General features: G+C 37.4%; 1 protein-coding gene across 1 annotated transcript in view; it reads left to right on the forward strand.

The window, feature by feature from the left end:
- The window catches only part of LOC124357434 (protein Daple-like), a 226548-nt gene that overhangs the window by 166995 nt on the left and 47302 nt on the right, over window positions 1–12251 (forward strand). The window contains exon 4 of the mRNA XM_046809243.1: window positions 2175–2315. Within this exon, the coding sequence (XP_046665199.1) occupies window positions 2175–2315 (141 nt within the window). The remainder of the gene's footprint in view (window positions 1–2174; window positions 2316–12251) is intronic.

Below are 12251 nucleotides of genomic sequence, written 5' to 3' on the forward strand. Positions count from 1 at the left end.
AAATAGGAAGACAGAGACGGACTACTGACCTTTGACCTTTTGAGCCAAAAACCATTAGGGCTCCTTGTTGTTACCTCATTACCAAGTTTCAATTCTGTGCGACATTTCCATGAAGAGTTATCGCACAGGATAACGATACGATTTTAAGTTTGCCCTTTGACCCAAAAACCTTTAGGGCTCCTTGATGTTACCTCAGTACCAAGTTTCAATTCTGTGCGACATTTCCACGAAGAGTTATCACACAGGATAACGATACGATTTTAAGTTTGCCCTTTGACCCAAAAACCTTTAGGGCTCCTTGATGTTACCTCAGTACCAAGTTTCAATTCTGTGCGACATTTTCCACGAAGAGTTATCACACAGGATAACGATACGATTTTAAGTTTTGCCCTTTGACCCAAAAACCTTTAGGGGCTCCTTGATGTTACCTCAGTACAAGTTTCAATTCTGTGCGACATTTCCACGAAGAGTTATCACACAGGATAACGATACGATTTTAAGTTTGCCCTTTGACCCAAAAACCTTTAGGGCTCCTTGATGTTACCTCAGTACCAAGTTTCAATTATCCACGAAGAGTTATCATAACGATACAATTTTGCTGTTCCATCAGTTTCAATGCGACATTTCACGAAGAGTTATCACACAGGATAACGATACGATTTTAAGTTTGCCCTTTGACCCAAAAACCTTTAGGGCTCCTTGTTGTTACCTCAGTACCAAGTTTCAACTCTGTGCGACATTTCCATGAAGGGTTATCGCACAGGATAACGATACGATTTTAAGAAGACTCTTATTGTTATTAAATGTTAAATTACTTATTAAATGTTGCTTAATATTATCATATATTTAACAAAAAGCGAGTTTTGTTGTTGAGAAACTGTTGAAACAGTTTAAATTTTTTAACATCCTGAAATGTTTTATCGGTTAGACTGGCTAACGGCCTCAGTCACTGCTTCTATACCAAGTTTAGTCTGGAATCTATAACAGTCACGGCATTTATCATGTTCAAAAACTTATAAACTCTTACATTCATAGATTCCTATGAAATTTCCCTAAAAATATTCAATGAACTGGTGTTCTGGGTTTACGCGCCTCCCAAGGTGAAATGTCTCAACAAAGAGGTTAAAATAGCCATGAACTGTAGACAGTTGAGGCTGGCAGCACATCGGCCGCTCTAACACAAACAAAGGTGTAGTGAGTGGTGTAACGAGGAAGAAGTGATGAGAGATGAAAGCGACCGCCCGGAGGGAGGGCGAGGGCACGATGAGCCCAGCCCAGCACGTCAACACCAGCAGTAGGGCAGCCACCCAGCTGAGCCCACCTGTCGGCTGATCAGTTATAATTAACCAGCTTAATGGTGGTAGCTTTTGTGTGCGGATAATCCGTCTTCGGTTTCACCCAGCGGCCTCAGAGGATCTCGTCGAGAGCTGCTTACACCACAGTCCGCAGTGGTGCAATAGGTTTTATATTGGTTTTAACGCGACATTCCTTTAAGATACCCTCTATTGGCAGAAAATCCTGTTGGGTTGTAGGCATTTAATAGCCATCAAGTCCACTGGTAATTTCGCCAATCTTGAAATCAGACCTACGTATAAGACTGCTGAAGATAATGCTAAGATGTTGTTATATTAACAATTTTTCTTTAGTCACATTTCGTTATAAAACTTAGTTTATAATATTAATGTGTAGCTACTGAAAAATTGTTCTTCTGTATTAATCCGGTTCTCCTTTAGCCTTGTAACAAAGGTTGCCCAGAATAAGCACTTTAAAACCTATACTTTCTCATGGGTTGATCAAAAATGTTCACTTAACAAATTTCGACGGTACGTTTTTTAAATGAGAAATTTAAAACCAGAAATTGTCCAGGAGCTCAGAACCAATTTGCATTGTAAGTGCTTACAACCTAGTTTTTCCTGAACTCGATAACGGAATTCTTTCTGAGAAGGAATACTTGCCTTAGGATAGAATTACAGCAAAGAAGTTGACTATGAAGGCACATTATACTGCACTAAGACCTTATACTAATATCACCAAATTAGTATTATTATCCAATGCTTATACTTTGTAATAGGAGTCAAATTTAGCCTGGATGGGGAAAACTAGAGAAGAAGAAGAGTAACTATAGATAGCCAGAAAATCGAACTTTGTTGATGATGGTTTCCCTGGTGTTGCAGGCGGAGAGAGACCGGCTGGCAAGGCGGCAGATGGAACTGGAACGGCGGATGGAAAGCAGAGACGTGGAACTGCACGACAAGGAGGAAGAACTGTTCTTGCAACTGGAAAAAGCCATCCGTCTAGAAGAGGATTGCGAGAAGGTGAGTCATGGAAAACTGAACTTACTCGTATTAATTTCGATGCAAGACCCATTGTTTGTAACATTAGTCAAACTTACGAGTATCTTTCTTTGCGTTAATATTCTCCTTTTTTAATTTTGCAAGGGAATTTGTTTACTTTTTTGTGACGTTATTTTTTTTTAATAACTCAAAGTTTCATCTACATATTCGTTTATTTACTCAACACTCAGTGTAATTTTAGTGTGCGTCACTTTTTTTGTTCCCGCACTTTTTTATTTCCAAAATGGTATGTCTTATTTGCTTGTAGGTTGGTAGGTAGAGTAAAAGCTTTAGTTGAGAGCATTTGTCTAAATTAGCATATTTCTCTGTCGAGATGCAGTGGCATGATAAAAAAGAAACACCGAAAAATGCATAACTTGACCTCTAAAAGAAGATTTCATTTTGATTCTAAAGAATTGTTCTTCATAAAGGGAACTGATACTTCAGAACATTTGTGTACAAGGAATAATATTAACCAATTTATGTAGCGTAATATAGTTTTTTCCAACTTCCAACATTTTCAGAAAGACATTTAATACTCTGGAACTGGTGTTAGGGGGGGAAATGTGAATGCTTCAAGGGACTCCATTGGCTACAGATATATCTTAGGTTCATTGCTCTGTATGTACACAGTGTTATCAGTTCACTTCCGTGAGATGATGACGTAATGCTGATAAGGACGGAGTCTAGGCCACGGCTTCGTCACTGCTGATTGCAGCTGTTATATCACTGATTTCGCTTTGCAATCCTCTTATCTTATCGTATTTTACCGTACTACGGTCTACTTTGGTTTGCCCCACTTTCTACAGTTTAAAATATACTTTCTTTGTGAGAAATGTTTATTATAAATTATTACTTTATCTTGTATTTATTTACAACATTGTTAGTGTTCTTTGTGAAGATTGAACTACAAAACTAATTTAAATGTAACCACAAACGAGAAGTATATTATCTTCCACCCTTTTTCCTAATAATCATTCGGTTGAAATATACCTGGACATACAGGGCGTGGAGGTGCAAATGGCGGAGATAGCCAACTGATTCAGCTGGTTTTGGCTCCGTTCCAAGAACACAATTGTTTTAGAAAGGTTATCTATTTCCTAGGGTTTTAGCTGTAAAATATATTCTGCGACTCATATGGCATTAGCAGTTAATGATAACTCGTTTAAACCTTTTCTGTAAATGTTTTCTACCATTAAATCTGAAGTACCTATGTGGCATAATTAAAATGTAACAGTTATTCTTATTGGGCACTTAAAAATAATTGTTAATAATTACGCTACCTATTTAATTGATTGAAAATCCCTTTGGAAAAATTAACTACAACGCTCTTTGTTTCTATTTGGCCTGTGATGAATCTTCCAGCAAAGCCGGAAATCAAATATACTATTTTCATGCAGACACTTATCACAATATTATGGAAAATATGTATATATAATGTTTATAAATAATATTTTGAAGGCTACTGCATTATACTATAAGGTAGTAAAGTAGTACACAAGGTTACTAAATACATTCCTTCTTTTTACTGTATGTGAATAAAATCAATAACTGTTAAGTGCTAAGACAAAATTAATTCTATAAAACACGAATTTCACAAGTCTTCACTACTTTGGAATGCTGCCATCTTCAAATCTTACGAGGTTTCGATTTATATATATAATATCTATAGTCATAAGGCAAAAAGTAGTCACAAATATTAGTAGTTGCTGTTTTGAAAATGTTAGTTTAATCTGTTGAATGAACAAACTTATTAAGGGTGTTTATACGAGTATTTATCTGCCAGACCATTTGTATAAAGTTAAGTTGGAATCTTACAAAAATCTTCGTAAGAGTATTCACAAATTTTTACCTCCATTGGGACGGGAGTTGATTACGGATCCTGGGAATTGTGAAGAAATAAAGAGATTGTTGGCTAAGGTTTAGCAAAGTGTATATCACTCTTGGGGCTGGAAAAATTTCATTTCTGTCTGTCTTTCCACACTACATCTCGAAAACGAACTGACCTGAGCCTAACTAATCCAACACAAAGAATATAGTTTAGTGACTTTTATTACTTACAAACCTATATAATAACCGATTTAATGAGCAAAAAAGTGTATGTATCATGTGGCCAGATATGTCAAGAAAGATTCCATATGTAGATTTTAAATATTTCATAACTTGAAGAATGTGCTCTGCGATGCATCATGTTTGTGTGAACTTCATTACTGTATGGTTGTATGTCTGTATATCTGTCCTGGGACATCTCATGGACGAAATGAGTTATGGATTTGAAATTTTGCATGCAACCTCAGCGAAGCCTGTTACGACACGTGTTGTGGCGTACTCTTACCATTAGGATTATTATACAGGATTTATGTATTTTAGTAAAATTCCTCTTTAAAGTGGTACGAGATAATCTGATCGCACAAGAGGACGATAACAGCGCGGGACGCAAGTGTCTGTATTGTATGTGGGCCCGAGACGTGAGGCAAGTGACCGTGTATGTGACCACCACTACACAATAGAGACTGATGACTGTGCCGGCAGCACACCTCTATTATCCGAGTTTTATATCAAACTCACGACCGAGAACATCACAGGAGTCTCGCGCTTGGCTTCCGAGAACGGTTTCATTATGAGAGAGGACACCGTCTCGGTTCTATTATTTGGGAAATACCTTGGTTCAGGGGAAATGGCAACATTTTCCTCCTCCCTTCGTGTCCGGGGTTTATCAATGGTTCAACATTAACAACTCACAGTTGCTAGCATATTGAATTTAGGTGCGTTCTTTTGCTTAATTGAGGACGGACCACTCCAGTCCGAGTAACGTATTTAGTTTTTTAATGAGATAATTAGTTTTACTAAATACGTTGCTACTGTGAAAGGGGTTTTTTGTGCTAGCTTTATCTCCATTTCTTCTTGTGGACATTTCATATATATATATATATATATATATATATATATATATATATATATATATATATATATAATTAAGCTCATAGTACCTAAACGTGATTGACATCCTTAGGTCAATAATTATTGGTAATATCAAGATATAACCGATTTGGCTACCTTGAAATATATGCTGATATAGCCGTGTTTCGAGTTAGGTTTTAGTAAACTGTGAGTATTTTACTATCCAAATGCTTTCAGAATTTTATGTATTTAAAATATAATACTTCAGGCTCAGTCTGAAGAAGTTGGTAGATTTCGGAAGAACTGAAATATAATTAATTTATTCTCATGGAATTTACTTGTACTCTATATTTTTTTAAACTCCTCCGAGATAGAAAAGACTAGTTTTTAACAAAACGTATATCAAATGTGTTGTAAGCATTCCAAAAGCGTTTTATTTTTTTTATCTAGGTTTATGAATATTTTATTTAAATTTGAACGGCCGCCATATTGAAAAATGGCATACCAAGCTGGCCAACGAACTTAGTAGAGATACTTATAAATTTTTGTTCCAAAAATATATATATATTCTGTTGAACGGGGGTGGTTTCTGGCTGTGGGTATATATGCGATATTCAGACATTTTTGGTAATTTATACAATCAGGACAGTTGCAATTGGCTGATGTTTTATACAATATTTACCCAAAAGAAGAAGTACAATATCTATACGATGTAATATAATTACACTATGAGGCACTTTCTGTGTACTATATTAAGTTATTATCCAAAAGTAAGCATAAATGTATTGAAAGACAAGGGAACTTTCTATCCTGTCAGCGCTAAATTGAACGATGAGCTCACAAAATGAATTGCAAAGTGATGCAAAGTCTAGAGGTACGAGTAATGAATTCGTGTTTGTAACGAAAACAGACCTGAGGTATGGGTGACGTGCCTCGGTGTGGATTTACATGTGGGGACAGCCCAGGCAGCCTACCTCCCACCGTCGTATTAGTCAATTAATCGGTTTGATTAGACCGCTAATAGACAACTGTCAAATTACGGTCTGCGGTAATCTAATCAATCAATTAACTTTAACTCTCGGTGGCCTTCGTTTGTTTTACTCAACGCAGGATTGGATGTCTTCAAGACGTTCATTAAGTCGTGGGTTTTGTGGCCTCGACGGTTTGGGTCTGTGATTATTGGTCAGGCGTCGCTGATTTTATCTTCAACCTATTGATTTGTTGGAAATGAACAACCTCGAGTGACCTTATTTTGGAAACCTGACACAATAATGTCTACGGATTCTATTAATTTGATTGGCAACTCTTATTGGAAGACAATTCTGAGATGACCATGTACCGAATGGACGAAACACATGGGGTTGGATACCGCTGAGGTCGTAGTAATGAATACTCGATTTTAAAAGTTTACTTATACGTTTAATTGTGGACAATAAACATAAAAGTACCACTTCTAGATGTTAAACATAAAATAATGTACTGCCTCGTTGCTGCCAAATAGAGTGATAATGAACTAAATGATATCATCAGGGTGGGCCTAATGGTTCCAATGTCCTATGGGAAATTTTCATGGGAACTTAATAAATATTTTAACTTTAAAATTAACTTCCCTTCACGTTGATGTCGACTCACTAGCGCGGGCGTCAGTATCTTGGCTCGAGATAGCAGCTGTAGTCGGAAAAAGTGAAGATTAGTAGACTAGAAGTTTAAAAATCGAAGTTGAAATCAGATTCAGAGACTCGAAGTTGAAATGAGACTCGGTTGAACTCGCCTAAAACAAAATCACGACGGTATTAGCCATTTATCGAGACAACCTAAGATTCATGACAACGTGGTCTCGTCAGGACATCACCACACTATTATCCATATTAATCTGCCAAATAAAACATCAACCAAGGTAAGTTACTTTACTATTTACAACTTTACTTTATATTACATTCAAAATTAGATGTCTCGCATGAAAGGGCTAATTTATAATACGAAAATATAAATTTTACTTATGGGCAAGGTGCGCGAGATGTTGCTCGGCAGCAGGAATGGCAGCTACAAAGTTCACGACAGCAAAACTTAGTACGCGTGCCAATTAGGTTATTAACCCGCAAAGAATTTAGTTCCAAGAACATCGGGTGTAACCAGTAACGAGTAACAGGGTTGCGAAAATATGTATTACATAAAATACAACTAAATAACTATACAACTATGTTTTAGAACTTAATGCGGATTGAACAGTGTGAGTGTCCTGGATGAAAGTGCGCAAATACTTACGGAAGAATGTTGTGGAACAATAGAACTGTTCGAGTTTACAGCCAGGAAATTGTCGGCTGTAACAACGGAGCTCTGAGTGTTTCAAGGAACCACTGGGTGGAGGGAACGGTCTAGGAAACTGTTGGCGCGCTGCAGCAACCCCATCATGATGCCGGTTACGGTGGATCGGGATACACTCGTGTAATTATCCTGATTGCTTCATCTATCACAGATAAAGAGGAGACAATGTGAAGGGCCAGGTGACGTAACTCCAGATCCCCCAGCAGTAACTCGAGCTCGTGACGCGATCGTTGTTTGCTTTCTCCGCCATTCATCCACCGCTAGAGGTCGGTACCGGCCGTCACAATGTGCTGGAGGTCGTTACTGGTCCGAGGCGTGTCGTGGAGTATCCCGGAAGAAATAATTAATAAGCCTTTATCTGTGTTGCGTAAGAAATGACCGAGGCTATTGTTATCACCTCAGGACACTAAACGAGATCGAATACAGACCACGTTTATTTTACAGAATTACGGTCCCCTCCTTGTAATTTCTTCAATCTTTAACTCTAAAACTCTTGCACAAAATTTGTGAATCTTTCATTTTTTAACTTCGCATTCTTTCAGTATATTAAAGATTTGTCATATTTATCTAAGGCCTAACCTCAGAGGATTTCGGGTTCACACTAATACTCACTAATTCGAGAATTTTAAGCAAAATCGCGTTATTTTTAGATCTGGGATCTTCAAATCATCCAACATGTAGGTTTACACATTAGTATATTCTGGTGGTTTTGAGTCTAGAGTCGGCACCGAACAAGAGGAATTCGGGTTCACATGAATACTCATTACTTTGAGTAATTTAAACAAAATCACGCTATTTCCAGATCTGGGATCTTCAAATCATCCAACATGTAGGTTTACACATTAGTATATTCTGGTGGTTTTAAGCCTAGAGTCGGCACCGAACAAGAGGAATTTGGGTTCACATGAATACTCATTACTTTGAGTAATTTAAACAAAATCACGCTATTTCCAGATCTGGGATCTTCAAATCATCCAACATGTAGGTTTACACATTAGTATATTCTGGTGGTTTTGAGTCTAGAGTCGGCACCGAACAAGAGGAATTCGGGTTCACATGAATACTCATTACTTTGAGTAATTTAAACAAAATCACGCTATTTCCAGATCTGGGATCTTCAAATCATCCAACATGTAGGTTTACACATTAGTATATTCTGGTGGTTTTGAGTCTTAGAGTCGGCACCGAACAAGAGGAATTCGGGTTCACATGAATACTCATTGCTTTGAGTAATTTAAACAAAATCACGCTATTTCCAGATCTGGGATCTTCAAATCATCCAACATGTAGGTTTACACATTAGTATACTCTGGTGGTTTTGAGTCTAGAGTCGGCACCGAACAAGAGGAATTCGGGTTCACATGAATACTCATTACTTTGAGTAATTTAAACAAAATCACGCTATTTCCAGATCTGGGATCTTCAAATCATCCAACATGTAGGTTTACACATTAGTATATTCTGGTGGTTTTGAGTCTAGAGTCGGCACCGAACAAGAGGAATTCGGGTTCACATGAATACTCATTACTTTGAGTAATTTAAACAAAATCACGCTATTTCCAGATCTGGGATCTTCAAATCATCCAACATGTAGGTTTACACATTAGTATATTCTGGTGGTTTTGAGTCTAAAGTCAGAACCGAACAAGAGGGTTTATGATATTCACTGTGTCTTGGTCGAATAACGAAGACTTCTTTAATGCCTCAGCAGTGTTGGTTAATTTTGTGACCTCTACTTTTCCTTCTTATCACAGTATTATGCTCAGTAACGTAATAGTAAAATTTTAGTACCTTTTTGAGAGGAATTGGAACAGAATACTGACAGTACGATTTTGATTTCAACAAGAGTCCAATATCAGCAGTCTCAGCAGCTCGGGTGGACTTTGCTGCTCTTGGTATTCAAGGTCGATGTCGTGTTCAGTTTGTCCAATTCAGAATTAACTGCCTGTCGACAAGGATGCGTGCTACAAGAGAAAGGCGGTATGTAGATGTCACGATGCGTTGGCAGTCACTTTGTATCGATGACTGCGGTGTACGCGGTTCAAAGCTGCCGCAGATCGCTCGGTAATCGCATTAATCTTCGTGTTGTTGTATGCGACTTGGTGGCGGCGGATCAATTCTACGCAGAACGATCTGCTGCTGGAGACCAGTTGTTGGACACTGTCGGATAAGAATGTGAACTTGCAAAATATGAGTGAAGATACGGACTAGGGATGTTTTTGGATTTTGATACCGGGTACCCAGAACACGTGCAAGGGATATCTGCGTCATAGCAAAGTTTGGTTATCACATCTCGATTGCATCAACACTGCGGTACTGTGAGATAGTCATATGGATTTCCTACAAGTTGACCAATGAACTACAATCAGGGAGTCAGGAGTTGGCAGAATTAGCAAGAATTAGCTTATCAGATTTATTAGGTCAGTATTGCAATGTTCTAACGCATTTCATGTAATCCTGTCCGCTCGGATCGACATCCTTTATCAGTTAAAGTTAAAATTAGGGTAACCAAGATCATAGCTAGAATTTTAAAAGTCATTTTTCGGTAACATATTGTTTGAAATGTCCTCGCACTTCTATTTGTACGTATTATTAATTAAATATAAGAACCGGCTATGCTGATTGTATTGGTAGTTTAAAAACAATACGGAACCTAGAACCTTGATCATTCAGTTAGTTGGATTGTAGTTGGAAGGAATTTCGCAAAAACCTAAATTTTTACATGTTTAATGGATTTTCTTTCCACAAAGACTACAATGAAAAATACCCACAATAAAGCAGTTCCTTGTAAAAAGAAGCCAACTAATTGTTTGGTGTATTCGATAGATTGTAGAAGATTAGTTTTGATAGCTCTTGTTTATTATGTTATCAGTCTTCATTTAGTAACTGGCAACCCGAAAATTTGTTAAAATTGACGTTGGTCGATATCTAGGGCACAGCATGAGATCCATGCAGGAACTATCTATTCCATCTATCTTCCGGCGTAATCTATAATCTAGTGAGTGACATTTCACGTACTTCGTCCATGGACGAAACTTCTGAGATGAGATGGTCTATCAAACTTTCATATCGAGTTGGGAACTCTGATGGAGAGGACGTCATCGCTCCATCAATCTCCATTGTGCGCCATATCTGCTGCCATCACCGGACAATGCGGCGGTGACGCAACTGTTGCGCTTTCCCTGCCAAGCCGTCATAGCTAGAGCCGCGCCATTGCGTCCATCGAGTGGACATGCCGTGAAGCAGGAGTGGGCTAGCTGCTAGGTGCTAGATTATCTAATCTAGGCACGAGTTGCCTGCGCCACTCGGCATGTTGCCTGCGCCACTCGGCATGTTGCACTTGTCTTTGGAGAGAAGCCCAAGGAAAAGGTTCCCTCCAATAGGAATTCTAGAAGATTACGGAATGAAAGAAATTGGTTACTTTTTTAATGTACAGTAATTAATAAAGGTTTTTGTAAATTTAAAAAAAAGTGTAGAAGTAGAATATACATTGTAATTTAATATGCAACTGCTGTTGCATTGCTATCTTAACTATATTATATTTGTAGATTACTGATCTTAGATGATTTGTATTAGATGCATTCTGGCAAATAAGCATTTCAGATAAAGTAAATTGGGAATTAGTTTTAGTTTGACATATTACCAATTGGACAACACTGTTTCTATTTCTTGACAGGGATATTTACTTCACTTCTGGTAAACGGACTGTAGGTCCACGTCATAAAACTGCCGGAAGAAATTCTTACCTACTTCTTAAGGGGTGGACAGTGGGTCCACGGTCCCGGCCTGGGACCCACTGTCCGACGCACGGGTTTCTTTTGACAAGGGGTTGACAAGGGATCGTCGTACTCACACTGCAGCACTTGAATGGATGTTTCGAGATCTAAACTCTATATCTGCTAAATAGTTTTCAGTACACTACATAAGACCGTTGTGAAAAGAATGAAACAAAATTATATACATAAAATAAAGTCAGGTTAGTTACGCCATTTCTAACTTAAGGATGTCTGTATCGATTATAGTGGTCTTTGCTTTATTGGATACGTTTTCGCTCCGACTAGGAGAACAACGATTAAAATATCGTAAGAATGCACAGAAAAATCAGGTAAAGAGAACAAGACATTTATATAATAGTATAAGAGCCTTTTAACTTTAGTTAATTGTTCTGTGTAAACATTGTTTTATAGTAGCACAATCATAAATTACCTTACATTTAGTCGTGAAAGCATAGAGTAAGCTTGATAATAACAACACTTCTTATTTCAAACTTTTTTGCGACCACTGTTGAGCACAAGTAAGACAAATATTTAGATAAATAAACTAAAAGTTTTATTAAAAGTCTACTTTTAACTATACACTTTAGTAAATATTGAGTATGCATGATAAGTACTGTATGCAGACATCAAAGGAATGTACTATATAACTTTTATATAGTTATAAAACGTATAGTTTATTTGACTTTTAACAGAAGTAGGCTTCTCAGAAGTTTGTATGTACCTTGTTCGAGAAAACAAAGCAATTAACTAGGGCTTTTTTATTAACTAAACACCAAATTTTAAAACTTTTTAACGGTTAACGGTTTATTTTAAAGAGGTTTATTTTAAATATGGTTTAAGAATAAATTTAAGAATTTGGAGCGTTCGAGGTCCTTATAACTGCTATTAAACATGTTATCTCCTGTCGTTCCGGGAT

This window comes from Homalodisca vitripennis, chromosome 1 (assembly GCF_021130785.1).
Source record: "Homalodisca vitripennis isolate AUS2020 chromosome 1, UT_GWSS_2.1, whole genome shotgun sequence".
NCBI lineage: Eukaryota > Metazoa > Arthropoda > Insecta > Hemiptera > Cicadellidae > Homalodisca > Homalodisca vitripennis.